Source organism: Bufo gargarizans, chromosome 2, assembly GCF_014858855.1.
Source record: "Bufo gargarizans isolate SCDJY-AF-19 chromosome 2, ASM1485885v1, whole genome shotgun sequence".
In the NCBI taxonomy this organism is placed as follows: Eukaryota; Metazoa; Chordata; class Amphibia; order Anura; family Bufonidae; genus Bufo; species Bufo gargarizans.
Genome location: NC_058081.1, coordinates 630644830 through 630671731, shown reverse-complemented (window position 1 = coordinate 630671731; position 26902 = coordinate 630644830). Strand labels below are relative to the sequence as shown.

Below are 26902 nucleotides of genomic sequence, written 5' to 3'. Positions count from 1 at the left end.
TTTTCTTAATATGCAAATGTGGTCTTTTGTGCAATGAAGGCGTCACCATTGCTCTTGTTGCACCCAAGCTCCGCTCCTTTCTGTAAACAGCCACTGCCTGGCCCTTTTAATCAAAACCGCTTACCAAGCACAGAGCCGTAGATTGTATAGCGGCTGTACATTTCCATTCACTAAGCCACGTGACTGGTGAATGTGATGTCATCGCCCTAGGAAGAGGTGTCAGTGCTGACGAAGCACCACGGCTTCTTCCGGATGTCAGACCCTCACCGATCAGATATTGATGATAGGACTAGGTGATTATGGCAAAATAAATGTATTTTGATTATTTCAACTTTAAAGACAATTGTCGATTTTAATCTTGATTATTTATATTCTGGCAATAAGTAGTTTTTTTTCTGTTTACGTTGTATATAGGGGGTGTCCTATATATAGAGGGGTGCACTCTAAATAGTAGGGTATCCACTGTCTGTTGCAATGCTAGAGAAGCAAGGGGAGAATCAGTGGCAGGGATGGCAAACTAAGACAGAGGTACTCTGGGGTGGGGGGACAAAGCAGGGTGGCACAGGTGGCACAGAGTAAATGACATGAAAGGGAGCACAGAGGCAGGGAGACACAGGCATACCTCATTCACATACGGCTTCGTTCCAGATCCTGCCGCTGCATTATAAGTAATAGCTCCGCCTTCTCCCCGTGTGCAGCCATTCACTGACACACATCACGCTGCTGTGGAGGAGGAGAATAGAAGAAGCGGTGGGATGGGCTACTGGTACTGCCCTGCCACATTGGACTTGTACAGAGCTCCAGAAAAAAATATGCTAATTAATGTGACAATATTTAAAAAATCTACGGTATTTAATCTGGTTGTAAAAGGGCGAATAAATCAAATCCAACCCTAATTGATGACCTATCCTGAAGACAGATCATCCATTATGAACCCCTTTAACTCTTACTACCCCAGGCCTGTTTTCACCTTCCTGCCCAGGCCATTTTTTGCAAATCTGACATGTGTCACTTTATGTGGTGATAACTTTAGAACACTTTTACTAATCCAAGCCATTCTGAGATTGTACTTCATGACTGTCATAATTTTGAGTCAATATATTTCACCTTTATTTAACAAAAAGATCCCAAATCTACCAAATATTTGGAAAAATGCGTAACTTTCTAAATTTCTATTTCTCTGCTTTTAAAACAGAAAGTGATACCTCATAAAATATTTATTACTTAACATTTCCCATATGTCTACTTTATGTTGGCACCATTTTGTAAAAGTCATTTTTTTGGGGGGGACTTTAGAAGGCTTAGAAGTTTAGAAGCAATTCTTAAAATTTTTAAGAAAATTTCGAAAACCCAGTTTTTAAGGACCAGTTCTGTTCTGAAGTCACTTTGTGGGGCTTACGTAGTAGAAACCCCCCATAAATGACCCCATTGTAGGAACTACACCCCTCAAGTTATTCAAAACTGATTTTACAAACTTTGTTAACCCTTGAGGTGTTCCACAAGAATTAAAGGAAATGGAGATGAAATTTCTACATTTCACTTTTTTGGCAGATTTTCCATTTTAATCCAATTTTTTCTTTAACACATCGAGGTTTAACAGCCAAACAAAACTCTATATTTATTACCCCGATTCTGCAGTTTATAGGAACACCTCATTTGTAGCCGTGAACTGCTGTATGGACACACAGCAGGGCGCAGAGGGCAATCAGCAACATATAGATTTTGGAGGGCTGTTTTCACAGGAATAATTTTTATACGCCATGTTGCAATTGAAGACCACCTGATACACTACTACAGTAAAAAATCCCCAAAAGTGACCCCATTCTGGAAACTAATCCCCTCAAGGAATCTTTTAAGGCATGTAGTGAGCACTTTGGCCCCAAAGGTGTTTCATAGAATTAGGAAACACATGATTGTGAAAATGAAAAATTAAATTTTTTTCATGCAAAAGTGATTTTAGGCTTAAATTTTCCACTTTCACAGGGGGGAACTGCAGAAAATACACCCCATAATTTGTTGACCATTTCCTGCTGATTACAGTAATACCTCACATGTGGTTGTATACTGCTGTATGGGCTTACCACAGGGGTCAGAAGAAAAGGAGCACCAAATGGCTGATGCAGGGCAGATTTCTCCTGAATAATTGACAGGCACCATCTTGAAATTGAACACACCCTGATGCACCCCTACAATGGAAACCCCAAAAAAGTGACCCCATTCTGGAAACTACACCCCTCGAGGAATCTATCAAGGCATGTAGTGAGCACTTTGACCCATCAGGAGTTTCACTGAATTCGGAAACACTTGGCTGTGAAAAGGAAAAGTTAGAATTTTTTCCAGAAAGTCACTTTGCACCCACATTTTTCACTTTCACAAGGGGTAACAGAACTAAATTCACCCCACATTTTGTTACCCATTTCCCTCCGAATACGGCAACACCCCATATGTGTTTAAAAAAAAATAAAAAAAAATAAATGATGTATGGGCGCACAGCAGGGCTCTAGAGTCAAACATCAAAATATGGATTTTACTGACCTGAATTGGCAGACATTGATTTTAGGTGCCATGTCGCATTTAAAAGATTTCTGCGGTCCCCAGAAATTAAAAACCCCAAGAAGTGACCCTATTTTGGAAAGAGCACCCCCGTATGAACATTTTAAGTGGTGGAAAGGGTACTTTTCAGCAAACGGGTGTCTCACAGAAATGAATATGTATTGGTTGGTGAAAAGTGGATATGTTAGCAATGCGGACAACATTAGAGATATAAGGTGGTAAAACTAGAGGAAGCATCAAGGATGAAATTATTCCATGGATAAATGGTAGATTCTAAAACACTCCTTCATACACAGGCCAGGTTTTTCAGGGCAGGTTTCGCAGTGGTAAATTGTGTCCTTCCTAATCCCCCTTTTTGAACACACTCTGCATCCTTTTTGAGTCCTTTCCTTTCTTGTTGTCTGGGGGACTTCACCTGGGAAGTGTTGTCCTGGTGCAACTTGGGCACCGTAACTTCCAGAAGTACTGGGGCCCTCTTCTGCTTGGTTTGGAAGAATTAGTGCCTTGATCACTACTTCTTGAAAGTGAAGAAATGTTCCTGTGTGTCCTTTAGACTTAAATAGCACATACGCATTGTACAGCGCCGTCTGTACAATGTGTACGGCCAGCTTTTTGTACCACGCTTTTGTTTTTCGTGTGGCACTGTAGGGCTTCAGAACTTGATCTGAAAAATCAACCCCGCCCATGTGCTTATTGGAGTCTAGGATCCAGTCTGGTTTGGCGACAGTGGTAGTGGTACCACGTACATGGGCAGGGGAGCTGGTGTTAGTATGAATGGTGGTCAATACAAGGACGTCCCTCTTGTTCGTGTATTTTACCACCAGCATGTTCTCATGGAGGAGGGCCCTGCTTTCACCCTTTCCCAGTGGTTGACCTATCAGGGATCTAGAGAGGCCTCTCTGATTTTTGCGCACTGTGCCGCAAGCCACAGTACCCCTGGTAGTTATGGACATGAATAGGGATATGCTGCTATAATATTTATCCACATAGAGGTGGTAACCCTTATCCAGCAGTGGGTGCAGTAAGTCCCACACTAGTTTCCCAGTAACTCCTAGGACAGGGGGCATTCTGGGGTTTCAATCCGGGAGTCTTTCCCTTCATAAACCTGAAACTTATAGGTGTACCCGGAGCTACTCTGAGTTTATACATTTTTATGCCATACCTTGCTCGCTTCCTGGGCAGTTACTGGTGAAATCTTACCCTCCCCTTGAAATGTACCAGGGACTCATCTTTACAGATATTTTGTTTTGAGGTGTACACTTCAGCAAACTTGGTGCTTATTGGGCCAAATTTTAAAAAGCCGATCAAATGTTGGGTCGTTTTGGGGCGGACACTGCATTATTATTATAATGCAAAAATTTCAGAATAGACTCAAATCTATTCCGGGCCATGGAATTACTGAATCTTGGAGTGTGGAACAAGACATCCGCACTCCAATACTGTCTAATTTAAGTTTTAACAAGCCCCATATGCAGCACAAGCCCACAGAAGGTTTTTATTTCTGCTGCTGTAACTGGGGTCCAACCAAGGGGTTTTGCATATGGCAGGGCTCCAGACAAAAAAAAAAATATCAAGGAGCCATTGGCACCTAACCTGAAAAAATTAGGAGCCAAATAAAATTTTTAGTCGCCAAATTTAAAATACATAAACAGTTGCAAGATAAAGTATGTGGACCCTTTGGAATGATATGGATTTCTGCATAAATTGGTCATAAAATGTGATCTGATCCTAATCTAAGTCACAACAATAGACAATCACAGTCTGCTTAAACTAATAACACACAAATAATTAAATGTAAGGCTACTTTCACACTAGCGTTCGGCTGTCCGCTCGTGAGCTCCGTTTGAAGGGGCTCACGTGCGGACCCGAACGCAGCCGTCCAGCCCTGATGCAGTCTGAATGGAGCGGATCCGCTCAGACTGCATCAGTCTGGCGGCGTTCAGCCTCCGCTCCGCTCGCCTCCGCACGGACAGGTGGACAGCTGAACGCTGCTTGCAGCGTTCGGGTGTCCGCCTGGCCGTGCGGAGGCGTGCGGATCCGTGCGGATCCGTCCAGACTTACAATGTAAGTCAATGGGAACGGATCCGCTTGAAGATGTCACCATATGGCTCAATCTTCAAGCGGATCCGTCCCCCATTGACTTTACATTGAAAGTCTGAACGGATCCGCGCAGGCTACTTGCGCACTTGCGAATTTTTTTAAAGTTATTAATGCAGACGGATCCGGACTGAACGGAGCCTCCGTCTGCATTAATATGATCGGATCCGTTCAGAACGGATCCGATCAAGCGCAAGTGTGAAAGTAGCCTTACCATGTTTTTATTGAACACACCATGTAAACATTCACAGTGCAGGTGGAAAAAGTATGTGAACCCTTGGATTTAATAACTGGTTGAACCTCCTTTGGCAGCAATAACTTCAACCAAAAGTTTCCTGTAGTTGCAGATCAGACGTGCACAACGGTCAGGAGTAATTCTTGACCATTCATCTTTACAGAACTGTTTCAGTTCAGCAATATTCTTGGGATGTCTGGTGTGAATCGCTTTCTTGAGGTCATGCCACAGCATCTCAATCGGGTTGAGGTCAGGACTCTGACTGGGCCCCTCCAGAAGGCGTATTTTCTTCTGTTTAAGCTATTCTGTTTATTTACTTCTATGCTTTGGGTCGTTGTCCTGTTGCAACACCCATCTTCTGTTGAGCTTCAGCTGGTGGACAGATGGCCTTAAGTTCTCCTGAGATAAACTTGGGAATTCATTTTTCCTTCGATGATAGCAATCCGTCCAGGCCCTGATGCAACAAAGCAGCCCCAAACCATGATGCCCCCACCACCATACTTCACAGTTGGGATGAGGTTTTGATGTTGGTGTGCTGTGCCTCTTTTTCTCCACACATAGTGTTGTGTGTTTCTTCCAAACAACTCAACTTTGGTTTCAACTGTCCACAGAATATCTTTCTAGTACTGCTGTGGAACATCCAGGTGCTCTTGTGCAAACTGTAAACGTGCAGCAATGTTTTTTTTTTTTTACAGCAGTGGCTTCCTCTGTGGTATCCTCCCATGAAATCCATTCTTGTTTAGTGTTTTATGTATTGCAGATTCGCTAACAGGGATGTTAGCATATGCCAGAGACTTTTGTAAGTCTTTAGCTGACACTCTAGGATTCTTCTTCACCTCATTGAGCAGTTTGCGCTGTGCTCTTGCAGTCATCTTTACAGGACGGCCACTCCTAGGGAGAGTAGCAGTAGTGCTGAACTTTCTCCATTTATGGACAATTTGTCTTACCGTGGACTGATGAACAGCAAGGCTTTTGGAGATACTTTTATAACCCTTTCCAGCTTCATGCAAGTCAACAGTTCTTAAACGTAGGATTTCTGAGAGCTCTTTTGTGCGAGGCATCATTCACATCAGGCAATGCTTCTTGTGAAAAGCAAACCCAGAACTGGTGTGTGTTTTTTATAGGGCAGGGCAGCTGTAACCAACACCTCCAATCTCATCTCATTGATTGGACTCCAGTTGGCTTACACCTCACTCCAATTAGCTCTTGGAGATGTCATTAGTCTAGGGCAGTGATGGCGAACCTTTTAGAGACCGAGTGCCCAAACTGCAACCCTACCACCCACTTATTTATCGCAAAGTGCCAAGACTGCAATGGCAATGAATACCAATATAGTATATCTTCAATGTAATTTATCATTTAGCTATAATATCCTTCCTACACTCAATGTGCTGCCTGTGCTGTTCATAGTACGCCCTGTGCTGGTGAATGGCAGGAAAAGTCTAAGGCATATTGGTACACCATAGACTTTTTCCAGGGTGCGAGTGCCCACAGAGAGGGCTCCGAGTGCCGCCTCTGGCACCTGTGCCATAGGTTCGCCACCACTGGTCTAGGGGTTCATATACTTTTTCCACCTGCACTGTGAATGTTTACATGGTGTGTTCAATAAAAACATAGTAACATTTAATTATTTGTGTGTTATTAGTTTAAGCAGACTGTGATTGTCTATTGTTGTGACTTAGATAACGATCAGATCACATTTTATGACCAATTTGTGCAGAAATCCATATCATTCCAAAGGGTTCACATACTTTTTCTTGCAACTGTAATTACGATATAATAATAAATAAAATTTAAAAAAGACATGTCTTACCTAGGGTTGTCATGATACCAAAATTTTGACTCTATTTTGATATCATAAAAAAGCATTGCGATACTCGATACCACGTGAAAAAAATAAAACACCAAAAAAGCTGTGTGGATTCCGCATTTTATGGAACATCTGGACCATAATAGAACAGTCCTAACCTAAGTTTTGTCGGGACAAGGTGACAAAAAAAATGGAAAATTGCAAGTTTTTTTTTTTTGTTTTTTTTTCTGTTACGGCGTTCACCGCATAGGAGATATTTTTTAATATTTATACTTTTTCCGATGTGGCGATATGTAATATGTTTTTTTTTTTATTGTTTATATATTTGAAATGTAAAATTGGGATGGGGGTGATTTATACTTTTAGTATTTTGATGTGTTTTTTTTTTTTTTTTTTTTTTTTACTATTAGCCCCCTTAGGGGCTAGAACCCTTGTCCTATTCAGCCTGATAGAGCTCTATTAGGGTGAATAGGACTTCACACTAGCCCTGCTGCTCTGTGCTTTGTGCGCACAGCAGCATGGAGATGACTATGGCAGCCAGGGCTTCAGTAGCGTCCTGGCTGCCATGGTAACCGATCGGAGCCCCAGGATTACACTGCTGGGGCTCCGATCAGAAACTGCCACTGCCACCAATGAGGAGGAGGGGAGGGGACCCTGTGGCCACTGCCACCAATGATTATAATAGTTATAATACTGGGGGGGAAGGGTTGGGGACGCACTGTGCCACCAATGATGATACTTTATAATACTGGGGTTGAGGGGGCGCACTGTGCCTCCACCGCCCGCCCCCCCCCCAGCAGTGGTCCCAAATTGTTTGTGGTCTGGAAAAAGCAGACAGGGAGGAAGGGGGGGGGGGGTGTAGGGACAGGGATTAGGGTTTGGGAAGGTGGGGGGGGGGGGTTGGATTAGGGATCTGGAACTTCTGCTGCTGCTGCAAAAAAAATAATGACCCGTCCGCCCAGGACCCCCACGCCCGCAGCTCTGTATCGCACCCGGAGCTGCGTTGTGCCGGTCTATGGAATCCGGCTAATCTCCGCGATCGGGCTGCAGGGGGCGGAAGTACCTCCCCCAGCCCTTAGCTAATACGGCTGCCTGCTCGGCAGAGCAGCCATCACACCCCGGTTCCCGAGCGATTATGCCCGGGGGCTGGGTGTTCGTCCTGCCATAGTACTACAGCGCTGGGTGTCAAGTCCCTTCCCTCAGCGCCGTCCTATTACGGCGCTGGTCGGGAAGGGGTTAATATGGAGTTGTTCCCCTTTTGCAGCTAAAACAGCTTTCCGACTTCTGGGGAGGCTTTCTATAGATTAAAAAGTGTATTTTTATGGCATCATTTTGGGGTATACCTAATATTTAGAACTCTGCAAACATTGACTATATAGAGTAGACTGTAAGTTTATGCTATAGTCACTATATAAAATGAATATGATATAATTGGCAAATATATTTTTTTCAAAATTATGTGTCCATCTACCATGGCAAGGTGACCTCTTTTAGATGGGACCATACCCTATAATGACTCTTCTTGTGCCAAAAGACCTCAAATCAATTCAAGGAAATTAGGCAACATCTAATATATTGTATACATTTCTAAAACATTTTTGGGGGTGACCGCTTGAAAAAAAAAAAAACACCGGAATTCAAACGTTGTTTTTTGGAGTTTTTTTAAGTTGTTCGCAGCAATTACATTTAAACAATATATATATAGTTTGTTTAGATTTTCTACTTTTTCTTGATTTTTTTGTGTGTTGTTGCAGCCTTTAGGAGGAGGTTATCCTGCAGGTTTTTAAGCCAAAGCCAGAAGTGGATCCAGCAGGAAGAATAAGTCTAAATCCTTCCTTTATATTTCTAATTCCTTTCGCATCCACTTCTGGCTTTGGCTGGAAAACCTGTAGGCAAATCTGGTTCAAAACCTCCTTCAAAATCAATACATGTGAACCTGCCCTCAAAGACCTATAACATTTTTCCATTGTTGGACCTGTATAAGGGGTTGTTTTTGCAGGACGAGTGACCGTTTTCTATTGGTGCCATTTTGGGATGTATCATTTTTTTTTTATTGTGTTTTTTTGGGAGGTAAAGTGAACAGCAGTCAGCAACTTGTCAGTTTGATATATTTTCACATAAATACACATTTTTGACAGTAAAAAAAAAAAGTTTGCTTTTGTTTTTTTTTACTTGTTTTTTTACTTGTTTTTTCTTATATCCCATAAGGGGACTTGTTCATAGTGTTGAAGTGCCCTGTTCATAGTGACAAAGCTCTTAAATGGGCTGTCCAGTTTCAGTAGGAAAATGGACAACCCTCAGGGTCTGCCTGCAATAGACACTGGTAAGTACTTACCTGAGGGATCCTGCACCGCCACTCTGGTTTTTCCAGCCAGGCTGTATTTACCCAGCTGTAATGGTGACATTACATTGAAAAGATGTGACTTCTGTAGCCATTCAGTGGCCTCGGCGATGCACCCAAAGAGACCAGTGATTGGCTGCAGCCGTGTTGTTGATGTGACATCACTGCTGCATCTGGGTAAACAAGGCCTGGCCAGTAGAACTGGAACGGCGGTACAGGATCTTAGGTAATTACTTACCAGTTCTTTATTGCATTCTGAGGTTTACCCGGTTTACCCCTGAACCTGTCACCACTCCTGACATGTTTGTTTTAGTAGTTACTTGCATCCCCCTTGCAATAAGAATTCCAGGGCATCTATTCTTTTGACTCTGTGATGTCCCCTTCCTTTATTATTCCTGATAAAAGTTTTTAATGATTTACACAAAGTTTGCAATAAAGGTCCTAAAGGGTGTTACCAGTCAGGGGTGTGTCCCTGCATATTGTGACGCTATTAATCGGTGCCAACAGTAGTTATGCCCTCTTAATGCCCCCACACAGTAGTTATTACCGGTTAGTACCCACTTCACAGTAGGTTTCTGCCCTTAGTTCCCCCACGCAATAAATTTCCCTACTTAGTGCGTCCTCTCAGTAGTTATGCCCCCTTAGTGCTTCCACACAGTAGAATCCTCCCGTAATGCTCCTACACAATAGGATGCCCCCTGAGTTCCCACACACAGTAGTTCTGCCCCCTTAGTGCCCCTATTTAGTAAGTATGCCCCCCTTAGTGCCACCATCACAGTAGTTTTGCCCACTTAGTGCCCCCACACAGTAGAGTGCCCCCACACATTAGTGCCCCCCCTTAGAGTCCCCCTTACATTAGTGCAGCCCCTGTGGTGTTAATAAAATAAAATAAAACATTAATACTCACCTAACCCTGTTCCCCCGATAAACGGAGCACACCCTGCTCTCCTCAGCAGACACGATGCAATGACATTGTCGCACTTGCGGAGCTGAGAGAGCGCAGAGGCCAGGGACAAGCCAGTAATGATCCTCGGCTGTGCACTCTTCTCACTGGCAAAGTAGGCAAGATGATGTCACTGCATGGCGCCTGCTGGGGAGAGCACAGGCTGGGGAATGAGGTTTGGGCCATTGTTGATGACAGACATCCATTACGGCCTGGCCCTGTAACAGCTGCTAAGGCAGTAGTTCCACCTCTGATGTACAGAGAGGTTATAGGTCCTCTTCAAAAGGAATCTGTCGCTATGACCTTGGGCTGTTATCTGCAGTATTACATACTGACTGCAGATAAGTCCAGATTTCTATATTTTGTTTCCTACAGCCCCAGATTACCACACTGCCAGTGCTCAAAGCTGTGCTGAAATACACAGTCGGTGCTGCTGTTCTAATGTAATGGAGAGGACTCCTGTGTGCATGCACAGCAGTCCTGACGATGTATTTCACCGCAGCTCTGAGCACTTGAAGCAGGGAAATGAGGGGCAGTAGGAAAAAAATAAATAAATTTGATCTGGATTTCTTATCTTCAGTTCTACTCCTATTACTGCAGACAATGGTCAAAGATCATAGTGACAGATTCTCTTTAAAGGGGTTATTCCATGACTGATGCAAAAATGAACATCAGACATCATATAGGACATGACTATCTCTTTCTAACAAAGCTAGAACCAGCCGTGTACCTCACATGGGTCCAGCGATTTGCCCATTCGTTTCTCCTGTTTTTCTTCTAGATTTACTTCAGCCTGGTAACTCACAGGGTGTGTCCTTTCTGCTGTAGCCCTTTCCCTGTAACTGTCACAACTCAGGGGGCTGTGCCCTTTCTGCTGTAGCTCTTTCTCTTTAACTGGCACAACTCAGGGGGCTGTGTCCTTTCTGCTGTAGCTCTTTCCCTGTAACTGGCACAACTCAGGGGGCTGTGCCCTTTCTGCTGTAGCTCTTTCTCTTTAACTGGCACAACTCAGGGGGCTGTGCCCTTTCTGCTGTAGCTCTTTCTCTTTAACTGGCACAACTCAGGGGGCTGTGTCCTTTCTGCTGTAGTTCTTTCCCTGTAACTGTCACAACTCAGGGGGCTGTGTCCTTTCTGCTGTAGTTCTTTCCCTGTAACTGTCACAACTCAGGGGGCTGTGCCCTTTCTGCTGTAGCTCTTTCCCTTTAACTGGCACAACTCAGGGGGCTGTGTCCTTTCTGCTGTAGCTCTTTCCCTGTAACTGACACAACTCAGGGGGCTGTGTCCTTCCTGCTGTAGTTCTTTTCCTGTAATTGCCTTAGCTTCTAACAAGAAATGGTTGGTAGCAGTTGAAGATATAAACAGAGCATGTATGACCACCTCAATGAAGTGGATGGAGAAATAGGGAAAAGAACAATCAGCAGGTGGCGCTATTCAAATACATTTCATTGAACAACTCAGTGGCAATACTAAGCTTATAATTACATGCAATTACAAAAATATTTAGACCCAGGCGCTGGTTTAAAGAATGTAGAATATTTTTTGTGGCACAACCCTTTTTAAGTACAATCCACACTGCTACTAGTACTACTGCTACATAGCGGTGCGCTTGTTTTTATGCACCTGTTTGCACGGAGTGTGACTGAAACACCTGACTTCAGTTGGGGATGGAATCCACACACTTTTGGATATATATCTATTGTATGGATGAGCAGCTGTTTGATACCTAAGGCTACTTTCACACTGGCGTTTTGGCTTTCTGTTTCTGAGATCCGTTCAGGGCTCTCACAAGCGGTCCAAAATGGATCAGTTTTGCCCTAATGCATTCTTAATGGGTAAGGATCCGTTCAGAATGCATCAGTTTGCCTCCGTTCCACCTCCATTCCGCTCTGTTGGCGGACACCAAGGTGTCTGCCTGACGATGCGGAGGCAAACAGATCCGTCCTGACACACAATGCAAGTCAATGGGGACGGATCCGTTTTCACTGACACAATCTGGCACAATAGAAAACGGATCCGGCCCCTATTGACTTTCAATGGTGTTCAAGACTGATCCCTTTTGGCTATGTTACAGATAATACAAACGGATCTGTTCTGAACGGATGCAGATCCATGACAGATCCGCACCAAATGCGAATGTGAAAGTAGCCTCAGCTGCTAAACCTTCTCAATGAAAAATGAAGGCCAAAAAGCCAAATATGACTGATGTTTTTGAGTCCAGATCATAGACATCCAGCAGCAGGTGGCAGCCCATGGACACATTGGCAATGTCACTACTTTATATACAGATGTGGGAGGTGTAGCACACTCACATTCTCCTGCCTCTCTCACACATATACGGCAGTGTACTTGGCCAAGACTCATCAGTTTAATTATTTATGCACTATTGTGCTGATCGTTTTGTTTCTAGTGAGGCTGACAATGGAAGGATTTGCTTGCTCGGCAGCAGGGACAGCTGGCAGGATTCTCTTGAGACTTACAGGCCTACCGTTCAGTTGTGCGGTTTTATACATCAAACTACAGACTTTATATGACTTGCCATCCATTTACTAAGACATCATGATTAAAAAAATGTGTGAAGGTTCCCTTGTATTTAAAGGGGTTATCTCATGACTAATGTAAAAAATCTGAGATCATATAGTACATGACAACCTCTTTCTAACAAAGCTAGAACCAGCCCTGCACCTCACATGGATCCAGAGATCTCCCCATTCATTGCTCTGCTAGATTTATATCAAGATGACAGCTCAAGGGGAGTGTCTTTTCTGCTGGAGCTCAGGGGGCGTGTCTCAGCTCTCCCTATCACAGCTCAGGGGGCGTGTCTCAGCTCTCCCTATCACAGGTCAGGGTGTGTGTCTCAGCTCTCCCTATCACAGGCAGTTGAAGGATGAAACTGAGCATGTGCGGCCTTCCAGTGAGCAGGACAAAGAAATAATAAACAGCAGATGGCGCTATACAGATAAATTTTATTGAATAAGGCTACTTTCACACTAGTGTATTTGCTGGATCCGGCAGGGTTCAGCAAAAACGCTTCCATTACTGATAATGCAACCATCTGCATCTGTTATAAACTGATCCGGTTGTATTATCTTCAACATAGCCGTGACAGATCCGTCATGAACTCTATTGAAAGTCAATAGGGGACGGATCAGTTTTCTATTGTGTCAGAGAAAACGCATCCGTCCCCATTGACTTGCATTGTGGGTTTTGCCCTGCATCCCAGGACGGAAAGCAATACGCAGCATGCTGTGGTTTGCTCTCCGGTATGAGAACGGAACAGAATGCATTTTGGAGCACTCCGTTCTGTTCAGTTAGGTTTTGTCCCCATTGACAATGAATGGGGACAAAACTGGAGCGTTTTTTTCCAGTATTGAGACCCTATGACTGATCTCAATATCCGAAAACATTAACGCTAGTGTGAAAGTAGCCTAACTCAGTGGCTGTGCTTTTTAACCACCTCTGGACCGCTTAACGCAGATTCGCGTTCCGGAGGTGGCAGCGCTGCGCAGAGTCACGCATATACGCGTCATCTCGCGAGACGACGCGCGATGACGCGCTTCGCCGGCCCGCGCATGCGCATCGCGGGCCGGCAAAAGTTAAAGGGGGGTCACGTCAGCAACCTGCCAGCCAATGATCGTTGCTGGCAGGTTGCTGATTTTAAAAAAATCAAATGAGAAGCCAGATAACAGATCATATTAGTAAATATGCTCTGTTATATGGCTGCCCTGCTCCTCTGCTGGTCCTTTTGGTCGGTTGGATCCAGCAGAGGAGCAGGCTTCACAGTGAGTAGCACCAACACTACACTTTAGCCCCAGATCACCCCCTGCACCCCAATTAACCCTTTGATCGCCCCTGTCAATCACTAGTGAAAGTGAAAAAAGTGATCAGTGCAAACTGTCACTTTTTTTTCTTCACTGGTATTGACTGTTAGGTTTTAGGGATAGTTTAGGCCCCTTGGTTAGGTAGTTTAGGGATCAGTTAGCGCCCAGCCCACCGCACCGCAGTCACTTATTCGCTGATTAGCGTATCGCTAATCAGCTTTTGTACTTTTATAGTATCTGGAAGTGATCAAAACTGATCACAGTCAGATCTATAATAGGATTAGTGTCATCTTAGCTCACCCTCCACCCAAAAACGCAGTGTTTGCCCGATCAGGCCTGATCGGTCGGCCACATGTGCGTTCGCCCACGCCCGCCCCGCCGCAGTGACCCAAAAAGTTTTTTTTGATCACTGCACATTCACTTTACACGCGCTGCGGCGATAAAAAATCAGTTTTGATATTTTTATCAACCGCAGCGGCCTCCGGTACTTCGCTAGCCTCCCATTTGTAAGACAGGCTTGCTTTTTTTTCTTGGGTAGTCTCGGAATACCCCTAAATTTAGTTGCCCAAATGTCAAACAGGGGGTATTCTTCTGAAGAGGCCTACAGGCTTCTGACCCAGTCGGATGAGGAATGGGAACCCTCATCTGATGAATCTAGCGGGTCAGAATATGATCCTGTAGAAAGCAGTGGCTCTCTGACCCAAAGTTCGGACGAGGAGGTTGAGGTCCCTGATAGCACCAGGCGTACCCGGCCCCGTGTCGCTAGACCACAGGTTGCGCAGGATCCGCTTCAAGGGCAGCAGAGTGGGGCTGGCGCTGTCGGATTACGTGGTGAGGCAAACACCAGCAGCGCAGCCCTCTCTGGACCTAGTACCAGCACTGCCGTAGAACATGGTGAAGTGGCGAGCACCAGAAGGGCAGTTGAAGCTGGTACGGTGGCACGTGCAGTAGTTACCCCGTCGCAGCCACCGCACAGACGGGCCCGTAGAGCCCCTAGAATCCCAGAGGTGCTGGCAAACCCTGATTGGCAGTCCCCAACTTCAGCCGCACCTGTAGTTCCCCCTTTCACCGCCCAGTCTGGAGTTCGGGTTGAGACAGCTCAGATCGGTTCGGCCCTGGGATTTCTTGAGCTGTTCTTGACTGCGGAGCTCTTGGACTTAGTCGTGGCAGAAACAAACCGGTATGCCACTCAATTTATATCCGCCAACCCGGGAAGCTATTATGCCCAGCCTTTCCGGTGGAAACCAGTCCAAGTTTCCGAAATTAAAATTTTTCTGGGCCTTCTCCTCAACATGGGTCTAACCAAAAAGCATGAATTGCGGTCATATTGGTCCACGAACCCAATTCATCACATGCCCATGTTCACTGCTATGTCCAGGGCACGATTTGAGGCCATCCTGCGTTTCCTGCACTTTAGTGACAATAGCACCTCTCGTCCCAGAGGCCACCCAGCTTTTGACCGGCTCCACAAAATTCGGCCCCTCATAGACCACTTCAACCAGAAATTTGCAGATTTGTATACCCCTGAGCAAAACATCTGCGTAGACGAGTCCCTTATACATTTTACCGGGCGCCTTGGCTTCAAACAATACATCCCAAGCAAGCGCGCCCGGTATGGGGTCAAATTGTATAAGCTCTGTGAAAGGGTCACAGGCTATACCCACAAATTTTGTGTCTATGAGGGAAAAGATCAGACCCTGGAGCCGGTCGGTTGCCCTGACTACCCGGGGAGCAGTGGGAAGACAGTCTGGGACTTGGTGTCACCCTTATTCGGCAAGGGGTACCATCTTTATGTGGACAATTTCTACACAAGTGTGGCCCTCTTTAGGCATTTGTTTCTAGAACAGATTGCCGCCTGTGGCACCGCGCGAACTAGTCGCGCGGGCTTCCCCCAACGGCTCGTTACCACCCGTCTTGCAAGAGGGGAGAGGGCTGCCTTGTGTAACGAAGAACTGCTCGCGGTGAAATGGAGAGACAAGCGTGACGTTTACATGCTCTCCTCCATTCACGCAGACACGACAATACAAATTGAGCGAGCAACCCGTGTCATTGAAAAGCCCCTCTGTGTCCACGACTATAACCTTCACATGGGAGGGGTGGACTTCAATGACCAGATGTTGTCTCCGTATTTAGTTTCCCGCAGAACCAGACGCTGGTATAAGAAGGTGTCTGTATATTTGATTCAATTGGCTCTGTATAATAGTTTTGTTCTCTACAGTAAGGCTGGGAGAACAGGATCCTTCCTCAAATTTCAGGAAGAGATCATCGAGAAACTCCTGTATCCAGGAGGTTCCGTGGCCCCATCCACCAGTGTAGTTAGCCGTCTACACGAGCGACATTTCCCCAATGTCGTTCCTGGTACCTCAACCCAACCGTCACCCCAAAAAAGATGTCGTGTCTGTAGCAGGAGTGGAATAAGGCGTGACACCCGCTATTTCTGTCCTGACTGTCCTGACCACCCTGCCCTATGCTTTGGAGAGTGTTTCCGGAAGTACCACACACAGGTACACCTAGCATAGGGATCACATCTCACCAGGACAGGCACACAGGGCTATTAGGGCCCATTCACATACAGCTGCTGCAAACCTCTCCTTTCACCTGGGATAAAGTGCATAATGTACTTCGCCACATCTTTGGGCGATTTGCGCTTTGCACATTGTCCCATGGGGAAGGAGAGGTTTGTCCTATAAAGGTAAAAAAATAAAAATAAATCACCAGTACGCAAAAAGGTTAATGTTCAGTTCAAAAAGTTTAAGTTTATATGTTCTGTTCAAAAGTTAAAAAAATTGTTGCGTTGCGGCCTGGTTTTTTCTTTTTTTCTTTTTTTTTTTTTTACCTTCCAGGTGGACCAACCGATCGACTAGCTGCAGCACTGATGTGCATTCTGACAAAAGCATTGCGCTGCTGTCAGATTACACACAAGTCGTGTATGCGGCGCTGCAAGACGAGATTTCTCCTCTGCAGTAAGATACGTTTGCCAAGGCATATGAGCTGAGGAGGTGGCGGTGTTCCTATGCTTTGGCAAACACTTTGTATATAAAAAAAAAAATCCCGGCAATGATTTATTCATCCACATCGATTGATGTGAATGGAGAAATCTGGTTTGCCAGGGCATACGAGCTAAGTGGGTATGGATGTTGGGCGGAGCTCCTATGTCCTGGCAGACGCCTTTCCCCTCCTTTTTTTATTTTTTTTGGCAGAGATTTTTTCATCCACATTGATCGATGCGAATGAAGAAATCTGTGCCGTTAATTTTTTTTCTTTCAGCCCAGAGGCTGAACGGAAAAAAAAATCTCATTACCTGTATGCTCAATATAAGGAGAATAGCAGAAACTCCTAATGCTGGCCATACATGTAATGATTGCGGAGACCCTCAAATGCCAGGGCAGTACAAACACCCCACAAATGACCCCATTTTGGAAAGAAGACACCCCAAGGTATTCGCTGAGGGGCATATTGAGTCCATGAAAGATTGAAATTTTTTTCCCAAGTTAGCGGAAAGTGAGACTTTGTGAGAAAAAAATAAAATAAAATCAATTTCCGCTAACTTATGCCCCAATTTTTTTTTCCGATGAACTCGCCAGGCCCCTCATTGAATACCTTGGGGTGTCTTCTTTCCAAAGTGGGGTCACATGTGGGGTATTTATACTGCCCTTTTTAGGGGCCCTAAAGTGTGAGAAGTAGTCTGGGATCCAAATGTCTAAAAATGCCCTCCTAAAAGGAATTTGGGCCGCTTTGCGCATCTAGGCTGCAAAAGAGTGTCACACATGTGGTATCGCCGTACTCAGGAGAAGTTGGGGAATGTGTTTTGGGGTGTCATTTTACTTATACCCATGCTGGGTGAGATAAATATCTTGGTCAAATGCCAACTTTGTATAAAAAAATGGGAAAAGTTGTCTTTTGCCAAGATATTTCTCTCACCCAGCATAGGTATATGTAAAATGACACCCCAAAACACTTTCCCCAACTTCTCCTGAGTACGGCGATACCAGATGTGTGACACTTTTTTGCAGCCTAGGTGGGCAAAGGGGCCCACATTCCAAAGAGCACCTTTTGGATTTTACAGGCCATTTTTTACAGATTTTTATTGCAAACTTCTTCTCACACATCTGGGCCCCTAGAATGCCAGGGCAGTATAACTACCCCACAAGTGACCCCATTTTGGAAAGAAGACACCCCAAGGTATTTTGTGATGGGCATAGTGAGTTCATGGAAGTTTTTATTTTTTGTCACAAGTTAGTGGAATATGAGACTTTGTAAGAAAAAAAAAATAAATCATCATTTTCCGCTAACTTGTGACAAAAAATAAAAAAATCTAGGAACTCGCCATGCCTTTCACGGAATACCTTGGGGTGTCTTCTTTCCAAAATGGGGTCACTTGTGGCGTAGTTATACTGCCCTGGCATTCTAGGGGCCATAATGTGTGGTAAGTAGTTTGCAATCAAAATGTGTAAAAAATGGCCTGTGAAATCCGAAAGGTGCTCTCTGGAATGTGTGCCCCTTTGCCCACCTTGGCTGCAAAAAAGTGTCACACATCTGGTATCGCCGTACTCAGGAGAAGTTGGGGAATGTGTTTTGGGGTGTCATTTTACATATACCCATGCTGGGTGAGAGAAATATCTTGGTCAAATGCCAACTTTGTATAAAAAAATGGGAAAAGTTGTCTTTTGCCAAGATATTTCTCTCACCCAGCATGGGTATATGTAAAATGACACCCCAAAACACATTCCCCAACTTCTCCTGAGTACGGCGATACCAGATGTGAAGTTGGGGAATGTGTTTTGGGGTGTCATTTTACATATACCCATGCTGGGTGAGAGAAATATCTTGGCAAAAGACAACTTTTCCCATTTTTTTATACAAAGTTGGCATTTGACCAAGATATTTCTCTCACCCAGCATGGGTATATGTAAAATGACACCCCAAAACACATTCCCCAACTTCTCCTGAGTACGGCGATACCAGATGTGTGACACTTTTTTGCAGCTTAGGTGGGCAAAGGGGCACACATTCCAAAGTGCACCTTTCGGATTTCACCGGTCATTTTTTACAGATTTTGATTGCAAACTTCTTCTCACACATCTGGGCCCCTAGAATGCCAGGGCAGTATAACTACCCCACAAGTGACCCCATTTTGGAAAGAAGACACCCCAAGGTATTTTGTGATGGGCATAGTGAGTTCATGGAAGTTTTTATTTTTTGTCACAAGTTAGTGGAATATGAGACTTTGTAAGAAAAAAAAAAAAAAATCATCATTTTCCGCTAACTTGTGACAAAAAATAAAAAGTTCTATGAACTCACTATGCCCATCAGTGAATACCTTAGGGTGTCTACTTTCCGAAATGGGGTCATTTGTGGGGTGTTTGTACTGTCTGGGCATTGTAGAACCTCAGGAAACATGACAGGTGCTCAGAAAGTCAGAGCTGTTTCAAAAAGCGGAAATTCACATTTTTGTACCATAGTTTGTAAATGCTATAACTTTTACCCAAAGCACTTTTTTTTTTTACCCAAACATTTTTTTTTTTTATCAAAGACATGTAGAACAATAAATTTAGCGAAAAATTTATATATGGATGTTGTTTTTTTGCAAAATTTTACAACTGAAAGTGAAAAATTTAATTTTTTTGCAAAAAAATCATTACATTTCGATTAATAACAAAAAAAGTTAAAATGTCAGCAGCAATGAAATACCACCAAATGAAAGCTCTATTAGTGAGAAGAAAAGGAGGTAAAATTCATTTGGGTGGTAAGTTGCATGACCGAGCAATAAACGGTGAAAGTAGTGTAGTGCAGAAGTGTAAAAAGTGGCCTGGTCATTAAGGGGGTTTCAGCTAGCGGGGTTGAAGTGGTTAATAACATGCAATTACAAAAGTATTCAGATCCAGGGGCTGGTTTGTAAATTAGAATATTTTTTGTGGGACAACCTCTTTAAGCCAAATTTTTGTGTCAAAAACAGCTTGGTAGAAATATTTTTGAAAAATACACTTGACTGGGGCTAAGCTGCGCCTACGTCACGTGACTAAGGCTACTTTCACACTAGCGTTTTGGCTTTCCGTTTGTGAGATCCGTCATGGGCTCTCACAAGCAGTCCAAAACGGATCAGTTTAGCGCCAATGCATTCTGAATGGATAAGGATCCGTTCAGAATGCATCAGTTTGATTCCGTTCAGTCTCTGTTCCGCTCTGGAGACGGACACCAAAACGCTGCCTGCAGCATTTTTCTGTCAGTCCTGGGATGCGGAGCGAGACGGATCCGCCCTGACACACAATGTAAGTCAATGGGGACAGATCAGTTTTCTCTGACACAATAGAAAACGGATCCGTGCCCCATTGACTTTCAATAGAGTTCATGACGGATCTGTCTTGACTATAGAAGACATAATACAACCGGATCCATTCATGACGGATGCATGCGGTTGTATTATTGCAACTGAAGTGTTTTTGCAGATACATGACGGATCCGCAAAAAACGCTAATATGAAAGTAGCCTAATAGTTGTAACATCACAGGAGCAGTGGGGCCTCCTCCAACAGTGGATAGGCAGGGCTCACAGGTCCCGGACCCTCACCGATCAGATGCTGATGACCTATCCAGAGGATAGGTCATCAGTTACAAACAGTCAAAAAATCCCATAAAACCAGCTTTGTCATCCTCAAGTGAGAGAAATATCCAGTGATTGACCATGTAAAAGTGTAGTGGCAGCCATGTTGATTATAACCCAGCATTTCTAGAAACTGATAAAACTAAGAAACACCTGCATAGAAGGCTGGCAACATGATAAAAAAAGAAGAATTGATGGGGCTAGAAAGCATTGGCCCCCCACATTGGCAGTCTAGTGTTCAGTGTTTCCCTACAGTGCCACCACAGGAGAAATTAAATATTACAGAGTGTCCACTCAACTCAGTGGATTGTGAGTGCTGTACAGGACAGATCCTCCAAAGTAAGAGATGCTCTTTGTAACCGCTCTCTACACTGACCAAGGGACACTGAAGAGAGGACCTCCCCAATAAACTGGTTATCCAAACTATAAAACATGCCCCCCAATGCCCGGGCCCCCTCATATAGATTATAGTTACCTGCTCCCCGGCACCCACGTCACTCCGAATCCCTGCATGGCCGCTGCTGCATCTCCCCATTGCGCCGATCAAAACACCCAGCGACGTGGGGAGCAGCCGATGGCAGACAGCAATGGGGACGAGCCACCCTAGTGTCACCTGTGATGCTAGGGAGGTGCAGCGGTGGCTGTGTGGGGACCAGGAGCGATGTGGGTGCCAGGGAGCGGGGTAAGTATATTCTATATAAGGGGCCCATGCATTGGGGGGGCCAGTGTTGAACTGGGGTACCTAGGGCCCACCAGTAAAATTTACTTACGGATACATCCAAATATAATAAATAATCTAACACGTTTTTTATGTGAACATAGACTGGTTGAGGTGCTATACATTGAATATATGTATGTAGTGCAGTAAGTCTACTGTGTTATGTGCCACTTGTGCAGGGGGTGGGAGACTTGGGGCCCAACTTGCTCAGGGGCCCACCGGGGAATTCCCCTGTACCCCTGTGGGCCAGTCCGAGCCTGGGGGGGGGGGGGGGGGGGGGCATATTTTATAGTTTGGATAACCCCTTTAACTGGGATTTCCGAATGACATTTTTTCAAACTAGTCAACCATTTTAAACATGGCCTCTGGATGAGGACTGAAGATAATTTTTCTGATCATTGTTTTTTGTGATTTTATTATACTATGTACAGTACATCATAAGGGATGAGTCTGTAAGATTGCAGTAACATTTAATTCCGTGACAACTGGATTACTCAACTAGGACAGAATGTAATCCCAATAACAAACATGTAGATCAATCATCCGGAGGGATTGTATATTCTGTGGCGTCGGTTCATTTTACATAGGTGATCGTATTACCTGGAGAATGGGCTTCAGATTCATAGCCGGTGATAATTTTATCGCATTACATCTGTTTGTATTGTGTGAAGTCAATGCACGGTGTAATGGTGATAGCATCACAGAGACTCCGCGTTACTAGTGAAAAAGTTGTGAATACTTTTCTTTATCATTTTTGTACTGAATTTGAGTTGTTTCATGTTCGCATCTAAAGGCCCTTTAAACATTCTGCTGGTTGCTCTTGTTCACAAACCCGCTCCACCCACTGTCAGATATGTGACCTAACCGCTTAGCTCTGGGTCACCGTTTCAGCTATTGATTGCCTGCAGCAGACACATGTCTGTGTCAAGAGAGCAGGAAGTAGACACTAGTGGGGTCCCCTGTAGGTGTTGGAACTGGTGTGGCGGAGGATCTCTAAGCGGTTTCCTAAATAACTTTACCTGTGTGAAAAACCTCTTTACACCATAAAATGTTCTGTGCCAGAAGTCGCCACTAGAGGGAGCATACTGTGAATACTTTGTGCTCAATAATAATACAGTATGCCGTAAGCCTTCCCTCTAGTGGTAGATATTGGCTTCCAGAATTGTATCATTTATCTGTATGGCTATGCTAGAGATTTGGATCTCAGTAACAGAAAAGTGACAGAGGTTACAGTACCATGTGGTCCCAGCATAACGGTATTATAATTGGCACAACAAGGGGATTCGCTGAAATAGATTATTTAATTGCATTAATCTAAAACAGTTGTTCGCAATGAGGGTAAAGATTTAGCTTTTATCTTGGCTGTCTATGGCCACATTCTTTTGAGTGAGACTTTCTGTATATGGTCTCTGCACTGTTAAAAGGGGTTGTCCCCCTTTTGCAATTGATGGTGTATCCTCAGGGTATGCTATCACTGGCTGATCAGCTGTTCTGTGTAGCTTCCACTACAGCGCTGCTCCCTTTAAAGTCAAGCAGCACTATAGTAGCGAGCTTTTATAATAAAGCACCCACCTCTTGCGGACCACAAATTGCGGGTCCCCAAAGCGCTGGCACTGGCTGTGTGCACCCTGCATCTTGGGGCAGAACCATTGACCTCGATGGGTCCACGATCCGCATGATGCGATGAAAGATAGGAAATGTTTCCTAAAGGCTTCCTAGTGTGAATGGGGCCTAAGTGCCTGGTTAAAATGCCTGGTGGTTACCAACTTTTGTGGTGCGGGTACTTCGATTCCCACTCCCCTGTGCATACCCCTAACTGCTCACAGCTGCTGCATCCAAGGGCAGACTACCAAAGCACAGGGTAGTACAAGCTGCTCTGAAATACATTATTGGGGCTGCCATGCATGTGCACGTGGCATGGCCTAACAGTCCGGGCTGTGTTTTTCAGTGTAGCTTTGAATCCCGACAGTGGGGGAACGGGGGGATAGTAAAAAAAGAAATAATAGTGATCTGGACTACTTATCTGTAGTACTACTCATGTATTACTGCAGATAATAGTACAGGATCGTGGTGACAGATTCCTTCCCGATAAGCTGCCTGACATCACATTGTGTCATAGCCTGATCGTTACTGCTCCAGGGAGGCTGCAAGGTGATAAATGCTACAGGTTTTACTATATCAAGTCCTGAATCTCATATTAAAAGGGGTTTCTCATTGATTTCAATTCTGGCCATTTGTTTGTCTGTTTTACTAAAATTAGTTAAATACTAAAAGTTGTTGATGTGGTTTATTTTTATTTTTTTTACACACAAATATATATATTTTGTATAATGGTGTGTGCAGTTCTTAAGCAGTCTGTATTGTACGTATTTGGACCCTACTACTGTGTTTTCTAGTTTTCAAAAATGTCCCTACTTATCTTTTCAGATGGCGGAGCAGTTGATGACTCTGGCGTATGACAATGGAATAAACCTCTTTGACACAGCGGAAGTTTATGCTGCTGGCAAGTAAGTAGATTGTTACCTGTCGCTGCATGAGTGACACCCATTTGTATCCATTCCGTCAAGCAGTAGTGCAGTCTGCATCGCTATTCATGCCACAGTGGTGCACCATCAGCTTATTGATTATATTAGGACAACACTTTGATCCTTGCTCCTTATTTGTTATGGCGCCTTCACATATGACAGAATGTATTACAGAAAATTTCTGCAACTGAAAATAAGCCCCGTTGAGATGAATGAAACAGATTTTCAGTCACACAAGTTTTCTGGAACAAAATATTACGCATGTGAGGACATACTTTTTTATTTTTTTATTTTAATTAAGGATTTAATTCCTTATAGTTTTGTGTATATATAATATAAAGGAAAAATGAGGCATCACTCCAAAATATGGTTAAAAATAGGTGGTGGACCCAGTTTTATTCCCCTAGGGGAATGGACTAACTGTGCTGCTGTTTTTTCTATTTAATATAAATATAAAGAGATATATATATATATATATATATATATATATATATATAATATGAGAGAGATTAAAACAGGAGAGGGGGTGGGGGGAGGCTGGGTGCATGCTCAAAGGGAATAAGCTTACCTAATATCAAAACTTACAAAATAGAGCAGCACTCCAAAGATAAGTGAAAAAAATGTGGTTTATTCACCTAATGGTGTAGCGACGTTTCGGCTCTATCCCAGAGCCTTTCTCATATACTCACTCTTTTAAAGTAGCACTCCCACAAAAAAAATGTTTTTTCTGACCTGTTAGAAAGGTACATGATGTAATCTGTAGTGAAGGTAATTATTTTCTTACCAGTGACTGTATTTGTGAGTTATAACCTCCCTTCTGATCCTCAGCTGTGTCATGTGACCAGCACTCAGACTTTCTAAATAACACCTCATGTTATGTGTGGACAGGAAGCCAGTTTCTCTATGTAGTTTTATGGAAGCCTAAATGTGCCCATGGCATCTGGGTAGGTTAGTATTTGGACTATCATACGTTCTATAAATGGACACACAATCGGATATCTGCACATCTCAATCTCCTTGCATACTTGATTTACACTACAGTTTCCTGTTTAAAGGGTTCTTCGGAAATTAAGAAAATGAAAATGCGCTAATATTACTTTATTATAAATATATTTCCAAATACCTTTCATTAATTATAATGGCTCGTTTTGTCTAGGGAGCAATGGTTAGGAGAAACAAAATGGCTGTAGTCCTGTACACACAGAACCTGTCCTAATCACACAGTAGTACAAGTTACTTCACAACACTGAGCTAAAGAGCGGCCTCATCCTCCTCTCAGCTCTGACTGTCAGGGATTATGATCCTGACTAGAGTTGAATATGATATTTAGCTGAATCTTTGTGGGAATAGAGCTCATCAGGAGACGTGAACTACAGAGAGGACAGACTGTGGTAATGGAGGCTGCACACAAGTGCTGCTTATTAGCCACATCTGCTCATGAACTCCATTCCTACAGAGATTCAGATGAATATCTTATCAGCCGTATTCAACATCATATTCTCTGACAAGCAGAGCAGAGAGGATGCTGTGTGATTAGGACAGGTTCTGTGTGTACTAACAGTACTGCGGCCATTTTTTTTCCTTCTAATCATTGCTCCCTAAACAAAATGAGCCATTATAACTAATGTAAGGTATTTGGGAATATATTTAAAATGAAGTATTATATAAGTATTTACATTTTCTTAATTCCCGGAGAACATATTCTCCTGTTTTGCGTTTATCCCCACAATTTACAATTTTTCTCTCTGGGCCCATATAAGTGAATATCCAGTCTATCTACATGTAGAAAAGTTACAGCTGAGTATTTCCTTTACAGGCAAAGATTTCCTAAATACATCTGACTTCCTTAGGGCAGCTCAGTATGGGGACACGTCTGTTCTTCATTTGGCCAGAACAACACAAATAAATATTTCGGCAGATGTATTCAAGGATTTGAATGATATTTTTTTATGAAGTTTGCTTTGTTGTGTACTTTGTGCTAATATAAAAAAATAAATAAAAAAAAGTTCCCCCTATAATTCTGCACTCAATACCCGATAATGAGAAAGTGAAATCCGAATTATAGAAATTTAGCTAATTTATTACAAAAGAAAAAACTAAAATTTAACGTGGGGATAAGTATTTAAACCCTTTGCTGTAACATTTGAAATTTAGCTCTGGGTCCTCCCATTTCTTTTAAGATGTTGCTACACCTTGATTGGAGTCTACCAGTGGTAAATTCAGTTAATTGGACATGACTTGGAAAGACACACCTCTGTCTATATCAGGTCTCACAGCTGACAATGCAGATCAGAGCAAAAACCAAGCCATGAGGGGGAAAGAACTGCCTGTAGAGCTCAGAAACAGTATTGTGTGGAGGCACAGATCTGGAAAAAGGTACAAAAACATTTCTGCTGCACTGGAAGTTCCCGAAGAATATTGTGCAGATTCTCTGGTCTGATAAACCCAAAATGAAACTTTGTGGACTCCGTTCTAAGGAAATCAGGCACTGCTCATCACCTGTCCAATACCATCCCTACAGTAAAGCATGGTGGCAGCAGCATCATGCTGTAGGCTGTTTTCCTTCATCTGGGACAGGAAGACCTGTCGGGGTTGAGGGAAAGCTGACGTGAGAACAGTACAAAGATATTCTTAATGAAGACATTATCCAGAATGCTCTGGACCGAAGATTTACTGTCAAACAAGAAAATGACCCTAGGTACACAGCCAAGACAACACAGGAGTGGCTTAGGGGCAACTCTGTGAATGTCCTTGAGTGACTTGAACCCATCCTCTAGAGAGACTTGAAAATATCTGTCCGCCAACAGTCACCATCCAACTTGACAGATCTTGAGAGAATCTGCCAAGAAGAATGGCAGAAAATCCCCAAATACAGGTGTGCAAACCTTTGCATCATACCCAGTAAGATTACAGGCTGTAATTACTGCCAAAGGGGCTTCAACTATGTCCTGAGTAAAGGGGCTGAATAATTAAGTCAGTGCAAGATTTTATTTCTCCCTTTTCAATAAATTGGCAAAGATTTTGAACATTCTGTTTTTACATTGTCATTATGGGGTATTGTGTGCAGAATCATGGGGAAATTCTGGTTTATTCCAAATTAGAGAATCTTTACACTTCTCAGCACTTGGTGGTGATAGAAGAGATGCAGGATGGGCCAACAGTGGCCAGAAAGATTTTCTTTATGGCAGAAACTGGTGTACTTTATAGCTCAATATATGGATTGCATACAGACTGCCAGAACATACCCAAAATCCATAAACCC

At 43.7% G+C, this 26902-nt stretch overlaps 1 protein-coding gene across 5 annotated transcripts in view; it reads left to right on the top strand.

Moving 5' to 3' along the window:
• Window positions 1-26902, top strand: part of KCNAB2 (potassium voltage-gated channel subfamily A regulatory beta subunit 2) — a 261952-nt gene that overhangs the window by 171783 nt on the left and 63267 nt on the right. For all 5 annotated transcript variants that reach the window (XM_044282161.1, XM_044282157.1, XM_044282160.1 and 2 more), the window contains one exon: window positions 23543-23622. In XM_044282161.1, the coding sequence (XP_044138096.1) occupies window positions 23543-23622 (80 nt within the window). The remainder of the gene's footprint in view (window positions 1-23542; window positions 23623-26902) is intronic.